This window comes from Chroicocephalus ridibundus, chromosome 1 (assembly GCF_963924245.1).
Source record: "Chroicocephalus ridibundus chromosome 1, bChrRid1.1, whole genome shotgun sequence".
NCBI lineage: Eukaryota > Metazoa > Chordata > Aves > Charadriiformes > Laridae > Chroicocephalus > Chroicocephalus ridibundus.
In genome coordinates this window covers 33,846,749-33,866,977 of record NC_086284.1, presented here as the reverse complement: position 1 = coordinate 33,866,977, position 20,229 = coordinate 33,846,749, and the positions used below count along the sequence as shown (strand labels likewise).

The 20,229-nt window shown below is 42.8% G+C and overlaps 2 protein-coding genes across 4 annotated transcripts; one reads left to right on the top strand and one right to left on the bottom strand.

The window, feature by feature from the left end:
• Nucleotides 1–4,942: 4,942 nt before the first annotated feature.
• NUDT15 (nudix hydrolase 15) lies at nucleotides 4,943–8,689 on the top strand. Its single transcript, XM_063334451.1, has 3 exons — nucleotides 4,943–5,775; nucleotides 5,879–6,069; nucleotides 6,715–8,689. Exons 1-3 carry the CDS (start codon nucleotides 5,624–5,626, stop codon nucleotides 6,858–6,860), a joined length of 489 nt encoding a protein of 162 aa, XP_063190521.1. The 5' UTR covers nucleotides 4,943–5,623; the 3' UTR covers nucleotides 6,861–8,689.
• Nucleotides 8,690–8,826: 137 nt separating this feature from the next.
• On the bottom strand, nucleotides 8,827–19,691 carry MED4 (mediator complex subunit 4). Of its 3 annotated transcripts, none has more exons than XM_063334429.1 (8): nucleotides 19,500–19,691; nucleotides 17,109–17,175; nucleotides 16,584–16,754; nucleotides 16,158–16,215; nucleotides 15,097–15,183; nucleotides 14,246–14,377; nucleotides 11,316–11,534; nucleotides 8,827–10,581 (listed from the first exon to the last, which is right to left on the bottom strand). In XM_063334429.1, exons 1-7 carry the CDS (start codon nucleotides 19,586–19,588, stop codon nucleotides 11,362–11,364), a joined length of 777 nt encoding a protein of 258 aa, XP_063190499.1. In that variant the 5' UTR covers nucleotides 19,589–19,691; the 3' UTR covers nucleotides 8,827–10,581; nucleotides 11,316–11,361. The 3 variants fall into 3 exon arrangements, with proteins under 3 accessions (XP_063190499.1, XP_063190508.1, XP_063190490.1); XM_063334438.1 differs by lacking the exon at nucleotides 8,827–10,581 and adding an exon at nucleotides 10,603–10,743; XM_063334420.1 differs by lacking the exon at nucleotides 8,827–10,581 and having other exon boundaries at nucleotides 10,787–11,534; nucleotides 19,500–19,690.
• Between the last annotated feature and the right edge of the window lie 538 nt (nucleotides 19,692–20,229).

Here is a 20,229-nt window from a genome sequence, read left to right as displayed (position 1 = left end):
ACCCTGAGGGTGGCAGAGCACTGGCACAGGCTGCCCAGAGAGGTGGTGGAGTCTCCAACTCTGGAGACATTCAAAACCCGCCTGGACGCGTTCCTGTGCGACCTGCTCTGGGTGACCCTGCTCTGGCAGGGGGGCTGGGCTAGATGATCTCCAGAGGTCCCTTCCAACCCTATGATTCTATGAAAAAGGCTTGTAATCCCCCCCCACAACCACGCCAACCACGTCAGCCCCGTGTGCGTCAGACGGGAGGAGAGGGCCCCAGATCCCTTCTGCCCATCCCTGCCCTCACAGTTTAAAAATTGTTGATATTTTTACTCCAAGGAATTATTTTTTTTCGTATTTCAGGGTGTCTGCGTTGTCCCCAAATGAGGGTTCTTCGCCCAGAGTGGGAGAGAGACTTGCTTTTATTTCAGTTCTGCAGAATGGGGTGCTTTTAACAACAACCAGCATCCCTCATGTTTTAAACCGCCCAATATTTATAATGGTAAAATGTAGCTGATTAGTCAATCATGATTCATTCACTCCGCCGAACTATACATATGCATCTAAGCTCGTTGTTTAAAACATTTAGGGAGATTACCTGATTAGCATGCTCATTATTCACAAAGGTGTGTGTATTTTAGCATTATAATTGCCCAAGGTTAGTTTGGGATACACTTTCGGCTCAACTTCGGTCCGGAAGTTATATTTTTTGCTACCTAAGTCAGCAACTGCAAAAGAACATGTTGTTTTGTTACACATCCTATTCAAGGTCAGGCACCTTCTGTGATGTGTCAACAATGTTGCAACCAAAACGTCTTAATAAATTTTTAACTTTGTTTTTCAGACATCATCTTTTTGCAATAACTCAAGCACATCAATTACCAAACTGAGCTGGAAGTGTTCGAGGCCAGGCTGGATGGGGCTTTGAGCAGCCTGGTCTAGTGGGAGGTGTCCCTGCCCATGGCAGGGGGGCTGGAACTAGATGCTCTTTAAGGTCCCTGCCAACCTTTTCATCCTTTGACCTTTGAGTGTCTTTTTCCTTCTGAAAGGCTTTTTTTTTTTTTTACTAAACCCAAATTATACTTCCTTGATGCATCTTTTAGAAATAACTGAACTGGCTTTGCTGAAATTTCCCCCAAAAATTGATGCACAAAGAAGACATGCCAGAAAATTATTAATATTTATGGTTTAGTAAAATTACAAAAACTAAACTCAAGGAATTAAAAGCTACTAAGGAACTTCAACTGTACCTGGTAACTTCACAAGAAATAACAATCACTCGCACGTGTTCATATTTCTGTAGCACTGAAGATCCCAGAGGACTTGACAGATCCAGGGCTCTTACAAGCTTTGGCTTTAAGGAGAGGAATAGTCTTCAACTCAGTGCAGCTGCTTGTGTCAGAGTTAGGAGCTACTTGTTTCCATGAAATTAGAAAGTAAACCCATTATTTAAATCAAAAAGTGCAGACCTTTTAATGGATTTCTGTATTTTTGCAGATACTGAGTACATGAATTTGTCAGAAGAAACCTTACCTGCTGCCAGAACAGAATCATGGAACAGTTTAGGTTGGAAGGGGTATCTGAAGGCCACCTGCTCCAACCCGTCCTCTTCCCCTTGTGCCAGCCCTTGCTCAAAGCAGGGTCAGCTTCCAGCAGGTCACTCTGAGCTGAGTCCGGTCAGGTTTCCCGCCTTTCCAGGGATGGATGTCCCGCAGCCTCCCAGAGCAACCTGCTGCAGTGCTCTGCCACTCCTACCCTAACACTCTGCTCCAGCAGAGCAAAGTCAGTCTCCAGGTGATTCACTTCAGCTTCCAAATCAAAGTAGTTCTGGCACTGCTTAATTAGGTGAGGCTCAGCTCTCTGCACAGTAATGTATAATGGCAGAAATGCACTTTCCATCCAACTAAAATGGCAATAGAACATTACTGATTTCCTTTAAAAAAAAAAATCACAGTATTTTACTATGTACCTCTGATGGAGCTTATTTATGTTTCAACATAAAAACAATGTGTTATACATTTCCTAATTTCTGCTACTAATTTCTATCAAGCTGTAACATTACAGCAAGAGATTTCTGATAAGAGACTTGGCAATTCAGTGGGTATACAGGGTGTCATGGAAACACTTCTGCTAAAATACAAGTGAGGAAACAGTGAACAACGTTAAATTTTAAATTTTCAGTATTAGGGTTCAGGGTAACCAGCTACTCAAACACAAGGGAGGGATAATCTGAATCCATACATCTTCCAAGCTCAGGTTTCAGTCAGCCTGCTGGCAGGACTTTGATGCCACACACTGCTGTCACATTCCGCCCGGCTTCTGAATGCCAGCTTTGCAATGTGAAATATTTAAACATAATCCTTACATCTTCCAGTTCATACTTCTGCCAAGCAAGCGTGAACACGTAGTAAATTCCACAGCCAGAGAACCGTGTGCATGAGATTCTCAGGAAGATGGATGTTTTCTGGTTGTGTAGCTGCTTTTCAAGCAGCTTTTGTACAGCGTCTGCTTCTTTGACATGGATTCTCTATGTGTGTTCTTCTCAGGGAACGGCTGCGTAGTTATTTTAATCTGACATAAATCTGGCCCATCACTAACATGGTTAGTCCCACCATTCTTGTTCCCAGCTGCTCGTACTCACTGCCTCCCTTGTGCCAATTCAATCACTCACTCATGTACCAAAGCTGTAAGTCGTATCAGGGAACCCATCCTGCTGAAAAAAATTATCTTTTTCCCAGTTTGCTGAGTTAGGTTTGGCTATGTGCTATGTTTAATCTCATCTAACTCTGCCCCATCCCCTCCCTGTGCTGCCCACAGCACGCTAGAAAACAAATTCATGAAAAAAAATATCTTTTTTGGAGCCAGATCAGTTCAGTCATCCAGTTGACTGCACAGCCACCTCATTAACAGCGCGAGCATGAGGAGCAAGCGCTTGGGCCTGAAAAGTAGGTGCCTCTCTTTCAATAGCAGCCTGTCCGCATGCTGGTTTAAATATACTGTTTTAGCTGTTTATCTCACACAGGTATTTTTCCAGATGAAATATTAATAAACTAGTTTACAAGAGCATATAAATCATGACCTCGCAAGCTTTTCAACATACTACTACAGTAGAAGATGCATTTTTACTTTCTCATTCTTTGCTTGTTCTCATCTCTTTTCTTCAGTGGATGTCTGTTCATTATCAAACTCAGAAATACTGGCCTGTATTTACTTCATAATCTGGGCAAAATCTGAGCGCATGTCCACCTCCCAAATAAGTCCTGAAGTGAAACCGATTAGAACAGATTCAGTCAACAAAATGTATTTTATTTGCATACAGTATTCTTTATGTTAATGACCACAAATGTAAGATGAAAAAATTTAAGCGATTAAATACAAACATCTGTATAAAAGCAGATTTCAAAACCTCAGCAAGAAAAACCCAAACATCTATTTTAACGTCCTATAAAGGAATAATACTTCACATCCTTGTTGTGATCAACAGGATGGTAGAGAAAAAGGGAGATTCTTACCCTACTGACAAATATTAGGGTTGGGTTTTTTTTTTTAAGAAATAATTAAGTAGAACGTAAAAACTTTCATATCTTTATATAATATTTGTAAGAAATTGTATCCTACTACCATTCTAACAAGCACAATGATTGTATGAATATTTTTTGGTATTTAAAAAGATATGAGTAGAATGACACTGGGCCACCCTCAGACTTGTTTGTAAATGCTGTTTGGTGTAAGGTACAGGAAAACAGTGTACACAGAAAGTAAAATATTTTCATTTTTGAGATAAACAGCCTTGTGCTGTTTTAGTATATTGGACCAGAATGACCTTAGTGGGCGAGGGAGAGTCTTTCATAAGATCATTGTCATCTTAAAACGTAAATACAGAATTGACATAACTGACTGACATTTAATCTGGAGATTGGGATACTCCAGCTGTACTGGAAGACAGATAAAAATGAATTAGCTTGGTTTACAAAAAGTCAGTTAGCTTGGCAATTTGCCCGATGTTATTATTTTTTTTATTTCCCAATGTGAGTAATTCAGGACGTGGGCTGACATTACAGCTAAACAGCACAGACAACTACTGTCAATACGCTCCTGATAATTCCTTCATACCAACACTGGAACTCATCCAATGCCATAATGAGCCAGTTCAGGGAATTAAATCTCAGAAAACTAATCCCGCAAAAAGTAGCGGTTAATCTTCAGCCAGTTCGGCCCCGGGAACTCTGTAACTCTGTAAGCCCCCGGGAACTTACTCTGTAAGTAAATAAACACATCTGTACACACGTACTTTAAAACCTTAAAAAAAAACTATTTGAAAGTCCTGTGCAGGAAAAATACACAACTTCTGTTGTGACCAATAGGCCGGGAAAGGGGAAAACCTGGCAAACTTTACAGCTGTTTATAAAGAATATGAAAGTTTGTGTCTTAGATTCTATGTATTTCTATAATTTAAAAAAATGAAAGTGAAGATAAACATTTGTTAGAAGAAATTTTGGTTTCTTATCAGCGAGGAACTGTTATTCTGTCTCTGGACCTCTGTTTAGCTAAGTTTGTAGTTCCTTTTTTAGTAATTTTGAGGTGACTCTCCAGAGTCGGCCTCTTCACCCAGCAGAAACTGCAGGCTAGCCCAAGAAGGGCCACTTTTTAAGTTATAGCGTCATAGAGTGGTTTGGGTTGGAAGGGACCTTAAAGATCATCTAGTTCCAACCCCCCTGCCATGGGCAGGGACACCTCCCACTAGACCAGGCTGCTCAAAGCCCCATCCAGCCTGGCCTTGAACACTTCCAGGGATGGGGCATCCACAGCTTCTCTGGGCAACCTGTTCCAGTGCCCCACCACCCTCACAGTAAAGAATTTCTTCCCAATATCTAATCAAAATCTACCCTCCTTCAATTTAAAACCATTACCCCTCATCCTATCGCTACATTCCCTCATAGATCCCTCCCCATCTCTCCTGTAGCCCCCTTCAGGTACTGGAAGGCCACTATAAGGTCTCCCTGGAGCCTTCTCTTCTCCAGGCTGAACAACCCCAACTCTCTCAGCCTGTCCTCACAGGAGAGGTGCTTCAGCCCTCTCATCATCTTCGTGGCCTCCGCTGGACCTGTTACAACAGGTCCATGTCCTTGTGCTGAGTTCTGAACAAATCTGCCATCAGAGACCAACCAGCACCCTGACTCTTCGTTCGTTTCTAGGTGCCCCTCATTTGCACAAACGCTTTTTCAGCCCTCAGTGACGTCACCAGTCCCTTTGCATTCAAAGACCAAAAAAACCACCCCCAAACACACAGACATTCAGAAGGGAAAGCCATTTCGCCATATCTCCCCCTTGCGCGCCTGCCTGGTAAGCTCACTGCTTTCCTCACAAGTGACGGCCCCTGCCTCCTACTGCTGTCAGCCACGCCGAGCGGTGTCGCCACACAGCGGGCCCTGCGTCCCTCAGCGCTCCGCCGGTGATCGCTCACCCGGGGGCAGGCGACGCTGGTTCCCCCCGGCGGGGAGGCCGAGGCGGGGGTGCCCTCGCTCCCCTCAGCCACGCGCCCCGCCCCTCCGTGACGCCACCACCATGCGCAGGTTACGCGCCCCCCTGATTGGAGGAGCCGCCCCCCGCCCGCTGCCGGCCCGAGCCTCCCCCGGCGGCCATGGGTGAGGCGGCGCAGCCCCCGCGCCCGGGCATCGGCGTGGGGGTGGTGGTCACCAGCCCCGCGCACCCCAACTGCGTCCTCCTGGGCAAGAGGAAAGGCCCGGTGGGGGCCGGCACCTACCAGCTCCCCGGAGGCCACCTGGAGTTCGGGTAGGAGCCCCGAACCCCCTTCCACACCCCTTCCACCCCCCCACCCCGGGGCGGCCCCGGCCGGGCCCCATCCTAAGGCGGCCGTGCCTTGCCCCGCCCGCAGGGAGAGCCTGGCGGAGTGTGCGGCGCGGGAGACGCTGGAGGAGGCGGGGCTGTGCCTGCGCGACCTGCGCTTCGCCTCCGCCGTAAACGCGTTCTGCGCCGCCGCGCGCTACCACTACGTCACCGTCCTCATGAAGGGCCAGGCGGAGCCGGGGGCGGAGCCCAGCAACCGCGAGCCCGACAAGAACGAGGGTGAGGGGCGCGCGCGCGCGGCGGCGGGGGGGGGGTGGCGTGACGTCATGGCACGTCAGCCCGCGGGGTGGCGTGACGTCACTCGGGTTCCTCAGCAGGGAGGGGTGCGGGCACGGCTGCGCTCTGACTCGGCCGCGTGAAAATACGCGTTTATATTTCCCTTTGTTGCCAAGCGCTTTGATGTAATGAGGTCGGGGAGTGGCTACCGGTACGTTTATTCTGCAGGTCTGAGAAAAGCATCATTTCCGGTAGGGTCCAGGCTTAGAATCACAGAGTGGTTCGGGTTGGAAGGGACCTTAAAGATCACCTAGTTCCAACCCCCTGCCATGGGCAGGGACACCTCCCACTAGACCAGGCTGCTCAAAGCCCCATCCAGCCTGGCCTTGGACACTTCCAGGGATGGGGCATCCACAGCTTCTCTGGGCAGCCTGTTCCAGTGTCTCACCACCCTCACAGTAAAGAATTTCTTTAAGGAAAGGAAAGTAATAAATTTAAAATAACTTTATGCAACGGGGAACTTGAATTTGCATTGGTAATTTCTGCACAATCCACCCAGACTCACAGCGGCAGAATTGTTACACGATTAATTTTACACTCTGGCTTTTTTCTTTTTCGTTTTTTTTTTTTTTTTTTTCTTCCCTGCAGGTTGGGAATGGGTTAAGTGGGATGAGTTTCCTCCAGCAGATCAACTGTTCTGGGCCTTACGCTGTTTAAGAGAGCAAGGTTACAATCCCTTTACGGAAGAGCTCGATCATCTCAAGGGGTACACGGGAAGTCACCAACTGGCATAGAAACTAATTGCACATTATGTAACAAACTAAAGGACAGACCTGCTTTTTTTGGTGTAAAAGAGAAAAGGACATATATCATGCTCACTCTGTCTGTGTGAAAATATTACCTTTCCCAAAGCCAAAAAGATGCCAAATGTTTCAGTGCTTTTACCATGTTGCACACAACAGCTGTCTCTCATTCCAGAGCTATTTCTAGCTCTAGTGGTTAATAACTAATGTTTTCTTTTATAGAAAACTCATAGTGTTTTATCTGGTTAATCTTTATATAGAGGAATATCCCTTTGGAAGTCAGAACTTGTCAGAGAAGCTTACTCACTTGGAAACGGTTGTAGCACCAGGCCCAAGAGAAAGTGATCCGTTTAAACTGCTGTCCTGCTTTCTGTGTAAAACTACTTTGTATGTCATGCTGCTTTCCCGTAGTTACAAATGTTGGACCGATTTTTACACTTAGCCTTGTCTCATAGCTTCAGTTAAGATACTGTCATGAACAAAAGTCTCGTTTTACAGACAGTGCCTCGTCCTCCTGCTGACAGTAGTACATACTTGTAAATCAGAGTATTTATAAACGTGAAAAGGCTGCGGTGGCTTGTTGCAGGGGATGAAAATTCCCTGACCCTTCTTGCCTCTGCAGCCTCAGTTACATTAGAATTTACCTGCAGGAGTGTTTCAGATCTCTGCAGTTGATATTAATTTCTGATCGTGTCACTAAATTCTTAATAATATAATGGAGAGGTGCCCACAGTGTTCTGCGAGACTGACACCAATACTGTTGTACAAACCAATCTCATCTGTAGGTGTAGCTCCACAGCAGACAGTCGTACTTCTGGCTAAAGAGGGTTGTCAGTATTAAACAGCACAGACGCGTGTAATTCTGTACAGCTACTGGGACTCGACAGAATTGTTAATTTTCGGTTTGATGTGACTAAATGATTGAATTGGTAGTGAATGAAATTACAGTAGACAAAGAAGATATACACAGAAACAATGAGTTCATATTTTTTATTTTCCTAGAATCTGTAACCAAATTTGATTCTTTTCCAGCTGTAGTCATTAGCGCATCAGCAATTAATTTTAGGATATGACTTTTAAAAAACTCACTAACTGGGAATTTTTTTTCTCTTCAGGGTTCTTTTAAAACACTTTTTTTGTCTTTTTCCTTTAGATATACCCATTATACAAAATGTTCTGAGATACCTTTTATTTCTTTTGAATAAAACATAAGCACAATATTGAAAGATTAAAATTGTCTGAAATTGTGAATTGACTTGTCAGTTCTTAAAAGAAACGAGCTTGAAGCATTCAGAGCTCTTCCATACTTTGCACTACATTTTTTTTAAACAGAGACAGCTCTTTTCGCTGAGAAGCAGACTGAGTGATACGAGGTATAAAGATGCTACTGACGATTGCAAGCCTCTTGCTTAGAATTTGAAGTATAAACTATGCACAACTTCCCTCAGGACAGATATTCTTTCTCTGAAGTGAAGAAAGAAGATAATGTTATAAAGCAGTTTTGAAATGGGAAATATCACTGAAAATTCCTTTACTACTATATCTTTGTAGAAAGCTTGTTTTTTCTATTCAAAAGTGGAGATTTTCCTGAAAGCAACTTTATGTACACTGAAAATTAGTCCGTTCAGCTGTCAACAAAGAGGCTGCAGGAAGAGTTGACAGATGTCCTGCCCATCTGTCCCAAAGAATAATGGAAAAAAAAAAGTGATTAAAATGATTTAGTGCCATTTTAAATTTTCTTTACATTTCTAAGTCCTGGTGGGAAAGCAGAGGTCACTGTAAAATGGTTTGTCATGCAATAAATATTTTGCTATCATTAATGGTTGCATTCATTCTGTCTGTTGTAAATATACAAGTAGTTACTGAAATGAGGACACAAACGGTATCTCCATATGTCAGGGTTTCTGTATCCTTTCTAAGTGGAATGATTAAACGACTACAGTGCATTACTGCAATCAGCTGTCAGCAATCCCTAACTTAAATAACTTGTTTTGTATGTGTCATGCATTTTTACTCCCCCAAACCTCCTCCCCCCCCCCCCAAAAAAAAAGATCCTCAGTAGTTTTTAGCTGCTAAGATTCATCCTTTCAACTAAATGTTACATTTACTTTGATTTTTGGTACTTTTGCTGAATAGGAAAATCTATTATGTACACATCTAAGCCACTGAATAACAAAACACACAGTTAAAACTTTGTGGCTTGCCAAATTGCTTTTAACAGACAGAATCCACCTAAAATGGCGTTATAGTTATCCAGCATGGAGAAGAATGCTCATGAGCAGTATATAGTTTGGAGCACTGATGTAAAGAAACTGATCAGGATGCATCTTATATCCAGAGTCTGATTTTATACTAAGTGAACAGAGCTGTATTCTTACCTGTTTCTTAGATGTAACATATTGGTCCCATTTAATCCTTTAATAGACTAGCAAACAGCCCAGAAAAAGAAGTGGTCGTTGCTTCTGTTCACTCTTATTTATGTCTGGAAAAGTCACCCACCTCCCCCGTATCTCAGCTAGTGAATCATATAATATAGCCATATAAGAGTTTTGGGTAGACTGTACATTACACTTTCCATGACTATTAATTATCTCTATTTGTATTTCATCCCAAGAAAAGAATGTCCTTATAAATGAGAAGATGAAAGAGACTAGTGAGCGGTGACTGTGTTATAAGACATGTTGGGCAGGGCATTTAGGGAAAAAAATACTAATCCCACGGTACAAAGCATTAAGAAACTGCATTTGGCAATATTGTGTATTATTCTGATCATGTTTAAGAACAACGTAGAAACAATGTGAACTAGAACAGGGGTAGGCAAGGTTAATTAGGATGATTGAGAGAGACCACATGTATTGGGATTAACATGAATTAAAGAGGACATACAGTTCTCTATAAAGACATTGGGGGTAAACACCAAAGAGGAAAAGATGATACTGAATAAGGGTTAAAATATATATGTATATGGATAACTTCAGACTGCAAAATAGAGGTGAAATTTTAATAACTCTGAAAATACTTCCAAAAGGAACAGCTAAGACAAAACCAAATTCCTCATTTCTCTTTTAAAACAAAAAACACTGTCCCATATTATGTGATGAAACCTGACTGAAGAAGTCCTTTTCATTTCTACATCCTTATGGGATTTGTATATACACTGGTCATATGTGTCAGCATTACTGACAGCAATAGCTGAAAGAGTGTCTGGGCAAATGAGGAAGTACCTGATTTATCAGATACTTGCTGCATCTACAAAATGGAAGAGCCGAGAGAATTGTCATCTGTGCTTCGTTGCAGGGCAGAAACCTGTAACCGCCATGAGCAACAGTGCGCATAAGTAATCCTCTGATCAAATCAGAAAACTGGAAAGTATCTGTCATAAAATGATTCCTTAAGCAAAACAGAGCAAGGAAAGGAAAGCCAAGGCAAGTGCCTTTGGAAAGATGAAAGAACATTATAGTTGAGGCAGGAAATGCAACTCCTGAAGTAAACAAATTAGCAGGTTCAAAGAACTGGAAAAATCATAGATGACAAGAATAAAGAATCTGGGGTCACTTTGAACTGAAAGGAGCTGAACCTGCAGTGTTCCCCAAAGGGTGTCATCTCCAGGGTCCTGGGATGCTTACCCAAAGTATCGGTGAAGTCTTGCACATGGGCACTATGTCACTGCCTCAGGGTCTGCCGAGTTCTCTGCGTACCTGATAAAGTTCATCTGAAAAGGACAGATTCCAGTTCCTGGCTGCTCAGCTGTTTCTAATACCAACTTGGCATTTTGCAAAGGGGAAAATGGAGTAAAAACTTCTGAAACTCCATGAGAATTCAACCACATACTGGGATAAAATGTGCTGAGTACTGAAGTTACACAGTAACCCACCTAAGATTTAAGTTTGCAAAATGAAACAAAGTTACATCAAAGCTGAGTTTATTTATGACAAATCATTCATTATATATTACAATAATTACAAACTTTTTTATACCTTATTGCCATATTTTTGTTCTCGGCACACACAAGATGATCAAGAACATGGATTTAGGCAGTAACAAAAAAAATATTAAAATTACAAATGTCATGCCTTATTTCTGTGCCATAGAAAAGGCTATCATCAAAAGAGTAAAGTTACTAACAAACATACAAGGGGATTCCCCTTACACCTTTTTTCCCAGGAACTTTTGTCATCTAATGTATAGTAAGTATATATATACAGCATGTCTCTTGCAAACATATGCATTCACACATTTACATAATCACTGGAAATTTGACATCTCTCCTCCAGCAGAAAGCTCCCAGTCATTTTACTTGAACATCTAATGGTGGGGGGAGATTCTGAAGTCCACAGTTTTAAATTAGTCACCCTATTTCTGAGTCAGCTGTTACCATCTCCCTACACAGGGCCGCCAGCATAACAAAAGGGTATGACAGTCTGTGACAAACAGCATCCAACGTACCTTCACCACAGGAAAGGTCTACTTAGGGATACTGTCCCTCTTGTACCTAGTCTGAGTCACTGCTGCTGCTGGAAGAGTCTGTTGACATAACTTCTACATCATCTTCATTTTCCTTATTGTGTCCTGGAGGCTCCAACATGAAGTCATTACTATGATTAGGAGGTAGCATGTTCATTGACATATCACTTGACTGCCAAGGATACTGAGGAGCGAGCACATCTGGAAAAAGGGGCATAATCAATCAAACTATCAGCTTTGTACATCAACAAATTCAACGAGACAGCCCAACTGGAAGTCCAATTCAAAATTAACACAAATCTTGAAATCCTTCCTGAATTTTGGACAGATGAAACCCTCCAGTAACAGCTGGAAAATGTATCATGATTGATATGCCATTCTATCACTAAAACTGTGCCAGAAAGGCCCATTTATGTAGGTGGCTCTTGATCTCTCATCACTCCACTTCAAAACAGTATATATTCACACAGAGCTTTTCATCTTCAAAGCACAGCCTGAACTGACTTAACATTCCCAACCACTAGCAGTAATGAAAATGGTCACCCTCTGTCAGTATGCAAAACCAGATGAAAACATTAGACAAAAAAAAAAAAAACAACACTTAAGGCAGACCATAGAAATTCAAAGTAAAAGGTTTTATCCAAATTTGGCTGGAACACCTTGGTTATCGTTTTTCCAACAGCAAATATGGTGCATCAAGTGCAAAGAACAGTGTCCTACTACAAAACCAGGGCCACAGAGAGAGACACTTGAGAGATGGGAATGCCCCACTGTGCCCCAGCCAGGACAGCCTCAGCTGTCTCTGACTTCTCTTAGCTCTCACCGTTTCTTCTCTTCTCTTACCTCCAAAGCCACCCCATCATGTACTCCCTACCAACCTACTCTCCCCCCACAACACTTCCTAGTCTCTCCCTTCCTTGCCCCCAAAATGGTTCCCATTTCAATGGGATGCAGTACACATCTATATGCCATTTCTGCTCCCTTCCTTTTAATTTATGCTCTTACTGCTGTGCTTCAGTTCTTCTCCACTTATTACTAGGCACTGTAGCTAAGTCTATCCCATAGAAGAAACCAGCTGTCTCCCGCTTACAGCAAGAATTAAAAATAATTCATCAGAGTCGGAAGTGAACAAAAGCCCAACTATGTGGGACTTGGAGTACAGAAAGAGAGGGCACTGTCTAAGCAGAAGGTCATATATGGCAGACTTACTCTCACTCAGGTGCTGCCTAACTCAGAAGCACAGACTCCACACACACTGTAGCTTCTGATCTTTAAGTCTGCAGACACCTGAGATTCCACATACGAACTAGAGCCACAGTCCCCTAATACCAGATACACCAGTACAAATCTGACCCACCAGTGGATGCAGGTTGAACGTGTGTGCTAAGCAGCCTCAAAGGTTTGAGGCTACCAAGCAGCCCAGTGGCTGGCTTGCAGACTCAGTAAGGACTCAGTAACTGGACATGTCTCTGCCAAAATCTCTAAAAGGATTAGATCCCATAATAAGCGTTCTCAGGACATGCCTCCTCCACACACCAACAGATTCAAGATCCCTACACAAGATGCTGGGACGACCTCTACTTTCTTTTGAATGCAGTTTTAATGTTTCCCTCTTACCTGACAGTCTAGCAATTAAGAGGATTTCCCCTGACATAGAAGACTCAGATTCAACTAACAACTTTATTTGAGGAGTTTAAATGCCACACTTTCCAGCTTCTCAAGGAAAAGTCCTAAAGAGTGAGCTTTCAGTCCTTACAGAGGCAGCACTCAAAAATAAAAGAAGCAAGTCTGCATGCCCTAAGGCAGAGGAGCCAGCCAGAATGGGCTCTACCAAAACAACTCCAGGAGGAAGACGCAACCTTAACATCTCCTCTGACCATATTTCAAAAGAACAGAAAAGATACATGGGCCCATCCTCAGCATTTCCCTGCTGGGTTGCTATGGACAGATGTCAGGGTCCCACTCCTATTCGGTTCACTGACCCATTTTATCCAAGGGCAAGGGTTTAGAAAGTGAGATGATGCAGAACTTCAAGTAACTCTCTAAGAGGTGACAAGAGGATTATACAGATGATTGGAAACACAAAATCCAAGTTTGCTATTTCTCCAAGGGAATCACAATGCAGTTTTGGGGTTTTTTTAATATATTCAGTACAATTTTTGAAAACAAGCTTTCCATAACACCTGCAAGCAGCTTAACTGTTACAGATCTCCTATGAATCCAAGAATTTTTCCACAATTTAGTCTAACCATGGTAGATTAGTGCTGCACAGGTACAGAACCACTGAACTCTTGATTCAGTTACTCTAACTTACTGCTAAATTCTATTTTAGCATGAATAAATCAATCCCACTAAAGTCAGCAGAAGTGCGCGTTTTGCTAAACAATTAAGGGATTAAAGCTCAATTCCTACATCCAAAGTACGACCTTATCAGCTGTCCTTTGTAATGTCTTTTCAGTACAAAACTTCTAAGCAACGTCTTGCCATATAGACTACAGACTTAAGACAGGGGATGACAATATACCCCGTTTCTTCTGAATGCAGCTTTCACAATTCCATACTTTGTCATCACTGCCAAGGAAAGTTTACTTTGAAAATGCTTCTTTTTAATATGATTTGATAACACTTAATTTACAGCAATTTAAAATAGGTGAATTGAAGGGTAACTAAGTGAGTTTTGTTTACATTGACTTAGTTGTAGTGTCTGCAGTATGATTTAGCATGAAATAAAATTATGCAATGTCTAACTGTTAACTCTATTTACTAAATCTTTGCTGCTAGGGAACAACGTGAGCCATAATTTTCATTATTTTAACTATGATTTGCCTATTTGCCTTTGCTAAGTGAAACCTGTAATTGCTATGACTGTACAAAGAATAAAGAAAAGCAAAACAAAACTGAGTTTCTCTTACCTGGCAGTCTGCCTGCTGCAAGTGCATCGCCTGGTAAGTGTCCATTAACTCCATTGGTGGATGGGTTGTTCATCTGACCCAAGAGACCACTCCTCATTTCTAGATCTGTAGGATATGGCCTACGTGGGTCCCCTAAAAAAAACAAAACAAAAAACCCACAACAACATATTTTTAAATATTTAACAATTGTCTTGCAGGCATTAACTTTTTCTTCAGTGCCTAGTTTCCTGACCAAAAAAACCCACACTATGACTATTTGGATCAACAATGAGCAGCACACCTGTTTTGTTAAAAATCCAAGTCTGTGTCTTGCACTTAGACTTTCTTTGTTCATTCAAACTTGACAGAAAAAGGTATCTTTGCTCTCCCTGCTACTTCACAGCTAAACAGCAAAGACAGGAATTGGAAAAAACACATTCTCATTTTGTACAAGGAGGACAGTCCCCAAAATTGAAATGTGACATAATGAAAAACCTGCTTCTGACTCCACTGATTACTAACATCCTCTGTAAAGAATATTGTAAGGGTCAGGAGGGAACACAACCAAGACCTTTAACATACTTGGTTATACCTTATAATTGGGGCCAAAATTCAGGGAAAAAAAGCAAACAAAGGAGAGCAGAGGAGGCCAGTCAGTTAATGTAAGCATGCAGTTACATAGTCTTTTGAAGATGTACTTACAATCTACACGACTTTGGATATCCATTTTTGTTGAAAATATCAGATATAACAGCTGAAAACAATGTTACTCTGATAAACCACAGTGGTTTTCACTATATAAAAGATTGCAAGGCCAAATACTGACCATGCTTTATCACAAAAAAACCTGTTGTCATAAACATGATAGTTACCTGGTACCCATGTCAGAGGGGCACAAACAGCATTGCTAGCACTGATCCTATGGGCATATTTAATTATTTCTTCAGAGGAAATAGCACCTGGAAAAGGGGAAGGAAAGTTACTATATTCTCCAGAGATTGCATCATTCGATTATTTCAGAATATTTGACACTAATATTGAAAAGACTGGGAATATAATTTTGGCAAACATTAAGAGCATGCTTCAAATGCAATGACTACTTAGAGGATTCTCAGATTATGCAAGGACGAGCTTTGCAGGGAACTGATTTTACAGCCAGGAGTTCAGTACACCTTCAATATCAACAGTTCTTCAACCTTGTGAAAAATACAAACCAATCTCTTAAGCAGTGTACTTGACAAACACAATTCGTAAGAAAACTTCAGCACCTGCTTTATTATGACATTTTCTGTAGTAAAGAGGTTTTTTTGTTTGCCTAGTAACTGTAGAGCACACACGTAGCAGTCCTTCTAAATACGTGCCTGTATTTCACTAAGAGAAACTTTATGAAATTCATGCATTTTATAGATGAAAAGAGGTATAACAAAATGATAAGACATTGTAAAAAAAAAAATAAAAAAAACCAACCAAACAAAATGCTTCTCCCCCCAAAAAAAAAGTCCATTTTGCTTGGCGAGTGCCACAGAGTGGCAGGAATTGCTACAAATACAAACCAGTGTCACTAGCTAGTCAGTCTTTCAAATACAAAGCATATGCACACAAACTTTCTCTCCCTTTCCTCAGCAGACGTACTGAGGCAACTTGGTGAGACACTTAGGTAATCTGATATAGTATTATCAGTTCAAGAAGAGTGTTGAGACACTTTAATTTAAATTTAATATTAAGATACGCTTGCCACAAGAAGTAATTAATTTGTGCCTTTATTCTGAGGAAATGGTTACAGGTTTATAATGAAATGGAAATTTGTTTACACACAAAGCATACAAAATCTGTGATAGCAGAATTAAAAAAAATAAAAAATAAACAACTTGAGCTCACTAGCAACTTTCTTTACAACTGCATTTACGTAGTATATACAATCATGACTACTCACCTTTTCTTGCCTTTTCAATTGATTTCAGTTTTTCCTTTGCTTGATAAACAGCTGTTGCCTAGTTGTAAAAAAACAACAAACCTTCAATAAACCTTCAATGCATCTTTAATTTGTAAACTTCTACATAAAGTTGGCTGTGTGAATAAACCCTTGCATTTAATTGCATTTTAACAGAGAAACTATTCAGTGAACATTTTCAAGATATACAGAAGTAAAGTAGGTTTGGAAGAAAATTTGCATTATAAAACAAAACTGAATACCATGATAACTAAACAGCATTCGACTACTGAAAAAAACCCCAACCCACTAAGCTCTTACAAAGTTTTAAATATTTAAATCTTCTCAAACTAACACAACACCACTTCCTCCAGAACCACCTTTTTCACAAGTAGATGCTCAAAAGCAAACACATCATTATGAACTTACCAGTATGTGTTCTGCTTCTTTTAGTTGTTTCTGCAGCTGCTGAATATCATTATCCCTTTTTTCTACTACCTTTTCTAAAAGCTGCATTTCATGATGGATTTTCCCCTGATCAACTGCCAACTTCATTAGCTCTTGAAACTCTCCATCTCTCTGAATCAGCAGTTCCAGGATCTATTGAACAAGAGTTTTGTAGAACTTTTAATTTAGCTAGAGTAACAACACACCCTCCATCGTGCTGCAAAGAAGAGCAACTGACATCCATAGGAGTATAGGAGTTTGTATGAAAAATTAAACAAAATTTCTTCCTCTGTTTGTAGAAACAGTCTATGAAGCATACAACAAATGAACAAAAAACAAACAACATGAGGACCAAGAATGGTTTTGTAGTGGGGCCAAAACCTCATCATCACCATTAGCCTGAGTATAGACAGAAAGAAAAGGAGAGAGAAAGAAAGAAAGAAAAAGAAAAAAATTAGAAGCAAAGCATTGTGATTACACAAAGAAATACAGTTTAGGTCAGTTTACCTGGCTCTCCTCTCCCGGTTGTGGAAGCTTCTGGTTTCTTGAAATTGCCAAAATTTCAATTAGTTCCCTGAAAGGAAAACTCTGTGTTTGCACAATTTTCTAGGACATTATTTGTAAATCACATCAAGTCATCCCAAAATTGTCAGAGTACTGACATCATTACAGAAGTATTTATGGAATTTAAAATGTTATGGTTTTAAAGTACAGTGTTGGCAGGGATTTCTCAGCTAAGAGTAATTCTGTGAATAGTCTCATGATTGGAGCATGTTTTCGTAACTGTTCTTTGAGCTCATGAAGTGCTCATGTGTATTTGTACTCATGCAATGTGCTAAGTTCCTGCTGAACTACACAAGACATAAGCAGAAGCCGAGAGAAGAAACAGCACAATGAAATGCACTCATATCCTACTTCTACTCCCTTTGTTTGTTGCAAGAGGGCATTGAAGTTCTCTTCACTATTTTACTTCTTTACTTTTCCTCCACTTTTTCCCAACAGAGCAAGTTTCACACTTGGGTCTAGAGCAATTAAGTCTATGCTTTCAAGCACCTAAAGTTTGTCATGAAACTACTTTTACAACAACAAGTATTTCCACAGTGGTATACCCGTTGTATATCAAACATACACAAATACCAAAAAAATAATAATATTCTGGTGCTAAGTTAGAAGTGCTTCTCAAATAAACCTCTTGATCATGCTTTGAGGTACCCGGTACCCATTTACTTTGCCACCGTTCTGAAAAGCCATCAAGAACCTCAGAGGGGACTCGCTAAACAACAGGACCACTATGCAAAAAGGCACTTTCTGTAAATTCAGCAAACTTATTTGCCTTCTAAGGCTATGGATGGCAGTTCAACACTAAGCACGAATAACTGTCTATCTGAAAACACTGTCCTTCTTGGCTTGGTCCAGTGCGAGCAGCTCAATGGGATGGTACAACTAATACAGCAGTGGGGCCAGAACCTTAAAATGAAAACAGGTACTTTTCTAAACGTCTGAAAAAAACCCTCACCAGTAAAGCTGTAAATAGCACCTTGGTCTATGTCACTTGGTCACTGCTGAACCCTAGAATGATTTAAAACAACTAGAGAATAAAGAAACTTGTCACTATCACTAAAGCTTTATTCTACCTGACTAACACTGAGCAGTAGCAAATAAAATCTGTGGTAAGTAGGTCAAGTACTGCTACCAAGGCTGATGTCATGAAGGGTTGTAATTCTGTCCTGTGTTAGCTGGACAATGCACTGATGCAGATTCAAAACTATGCAAAGGTTACAGACCAGGCAAGCTGCTTAATTTTTGCCCCTACCACCAAGCCAGTACCATGACTGCAAAAGGCCTAGCTCCACGGTGCTGCAACACTTTGCTGATCAACAGGAAGATTCACTAAATGCTGCTGAGGGTTGCTCTGGATTCATTATGGTAGCATATTAGTCCCAAGATTTTAAAAAAAAAAAAAAGTTTAGATAAAGAGCAAGTCTTTTTGTTTGTTTGTTTTTAAAACCACATGTTCTCCAGCAACCTGTATGTCCTAATAAAATCTGAAATTGAAAATAAAACCTAACCAGAAACAAGAGCAACTGACCAATATATTTTCCTTGTCCTACAGGTGGTAGTCACATAGAGTGAGCCAGCCACATCGATAGTATGAGTTATTCCCCCTGAAAAAAGTTTCCCTTAGCTCTTGTTCTCCTCCAGAGGAGGAGGACAATAATTAGGAACCGGTTTAACTGCACTGCCCCTGTGCCTCCACAACATGGTGGACAACTTGGGTGAGCGTTATCAGTCCAGCCACAAGAGCATGGACTAAGTAACTGAGCATTTATATCCCTCCAAAGACGAGCTCTGCAGCCTACTGGGAGCGAGTTTAACACCAATACAGGTGACGACCAAAACAGCTTTAGCCACGCAATACTACAAATTTCTGACTTAAGTATGATTTTTCGTGAATAATACAACGCCTAAAATAAGGGTGGGAGGGGTGCGTTTCACAGGAAATGCAGGTGTCAACCAAGAAAGGAAGGCAAGTGGAAGACTAAGGAAGCTCTCCTGCTCTAGAAATAGGAAACGAGGCGCCGCCGACGCTTCCCTGCCCGGGCGAGAGCTGTGGAGCAGAGGGCAGGGCCGGACCGAGCTACCCCCCGGGGCACCCCCAACACCCCTCTCGCAGGTGCCGGCCTGGGGACGGCGGGAGAGCGGGGAAACGCGTGGGCCGGCCCGTGCCCTGCTCCCACCCCGCAGCCCAGCGAGGCGCCGGGTCGGGCCGATCCCCTCACAGCCCGACCCCAGCCCCCCCCCGATACCTCTCGCCGCCCGCGCCGGAGGCTCCGCGCGCACGCACAGCGCCAGGCACCCTCACCCCCACCGATCCCATCCGGGTACCGGGAGCGGTACCTGGCCAAAAGCTCGAGATCCTCCAGCGCCGCCAGGAGCCGGTCCCGGGTGCTGCTCCGCTCCCCACCTCCGCCGGTCGCCGCCGCCATCACGATCGCGGGACGCGGACCCGAGCGAGAACCACCACCTCCCGCCGCCAGCGGCGCCAGGCCCGGGCGGGCGGCCCAGCAGCGCCCCCGTGCGGCGGAGTCACTCACCGGCGGGCAGCGCGCGCATGCGCGGCGCGGGCCGGCAGCCGGGAGGGCGGTCCCTCCCCTTCCCCTCCCCGTGCGGCGCGCGCGGTGGGCGGGAAGGGGTGGGGGGACAACGGCCGCCCTGAGGCGGGGTGGGGCCAGGGAAGGAAGGGCTGGGCGGTGGCAGCGGCGGCGGTGGGGGCGATGAACGGTCCTCGTCGCGGCGAGCCGTGGGTGTGAGGGGAAAGGAGGTCACATCTGCCTGGGCGAGGCCACATGCGTGTTTGTAAAGGCCCTCTGCGGGCGCTGGGTCGTTACACGGGGAGCTGCGCTTGTTGCTCTTCTGAATGCATTTCCAGCCGCCCGGGTTTCCATGGAAGAGGCTCTAAATGAGGCGCAGATGTACGCTAAGGACACAGAAAACAAACTGCAAAGAAAGGGCTCGTGGCTGAATCACGTCTTAACTTTTTTAACTTGCTGTCTGAGGGTCCTGATGTCCAAAAATCCTTTAGGTGCTCTTCATCAGCTGGAGGATGAAATGTTGCCTTACTAATGGC

Coding starts and splice junctions, on each gene's coding strand:
- NUDT15 (XM_063334451.1), top strand. CDS start 5,624: ATGGGTGAGGCGGCGCAGCCCCCGCGCCCGGGCATCGGCGTGGGGGTG. Junction 5,776..5,878: donor GGAGGCCACCTGGAGTTCGG/GTAGGAGCCCCG, acceptor CCCCGCCCGCAG/GGAGAGCCTGGCGGAGTGTG. Junction 6,070..6,714: donor CGAGCCCGACAAGAACGAGG/GTGAGGGGCGCG, acceptor TCTTCCCTGCAG/GTTGGGAATGGGTTAAGTGG.
- MED4 (XM_063334429.1), bottom strand. CDS start 19,588: ATGGCGGCGGCGACCGGCGGAGGTGGGGAGCGGAGCAGCACCCGGGAC. Junction 15,184..16,157: donor AATTGAAAAGGCAAGAAAAG/GTGAGTAGTCAT, acceptor CCCCTTTTCCAG/GTGCTATTTCCTCTGAAGAA. Junction 14,378..15,096: donor CCCTCTGACATGGGTACCAG/GTAACTATCATG, acceptor TGTTTTTTTTAG/GGGACCCACGTAGGCCATAT.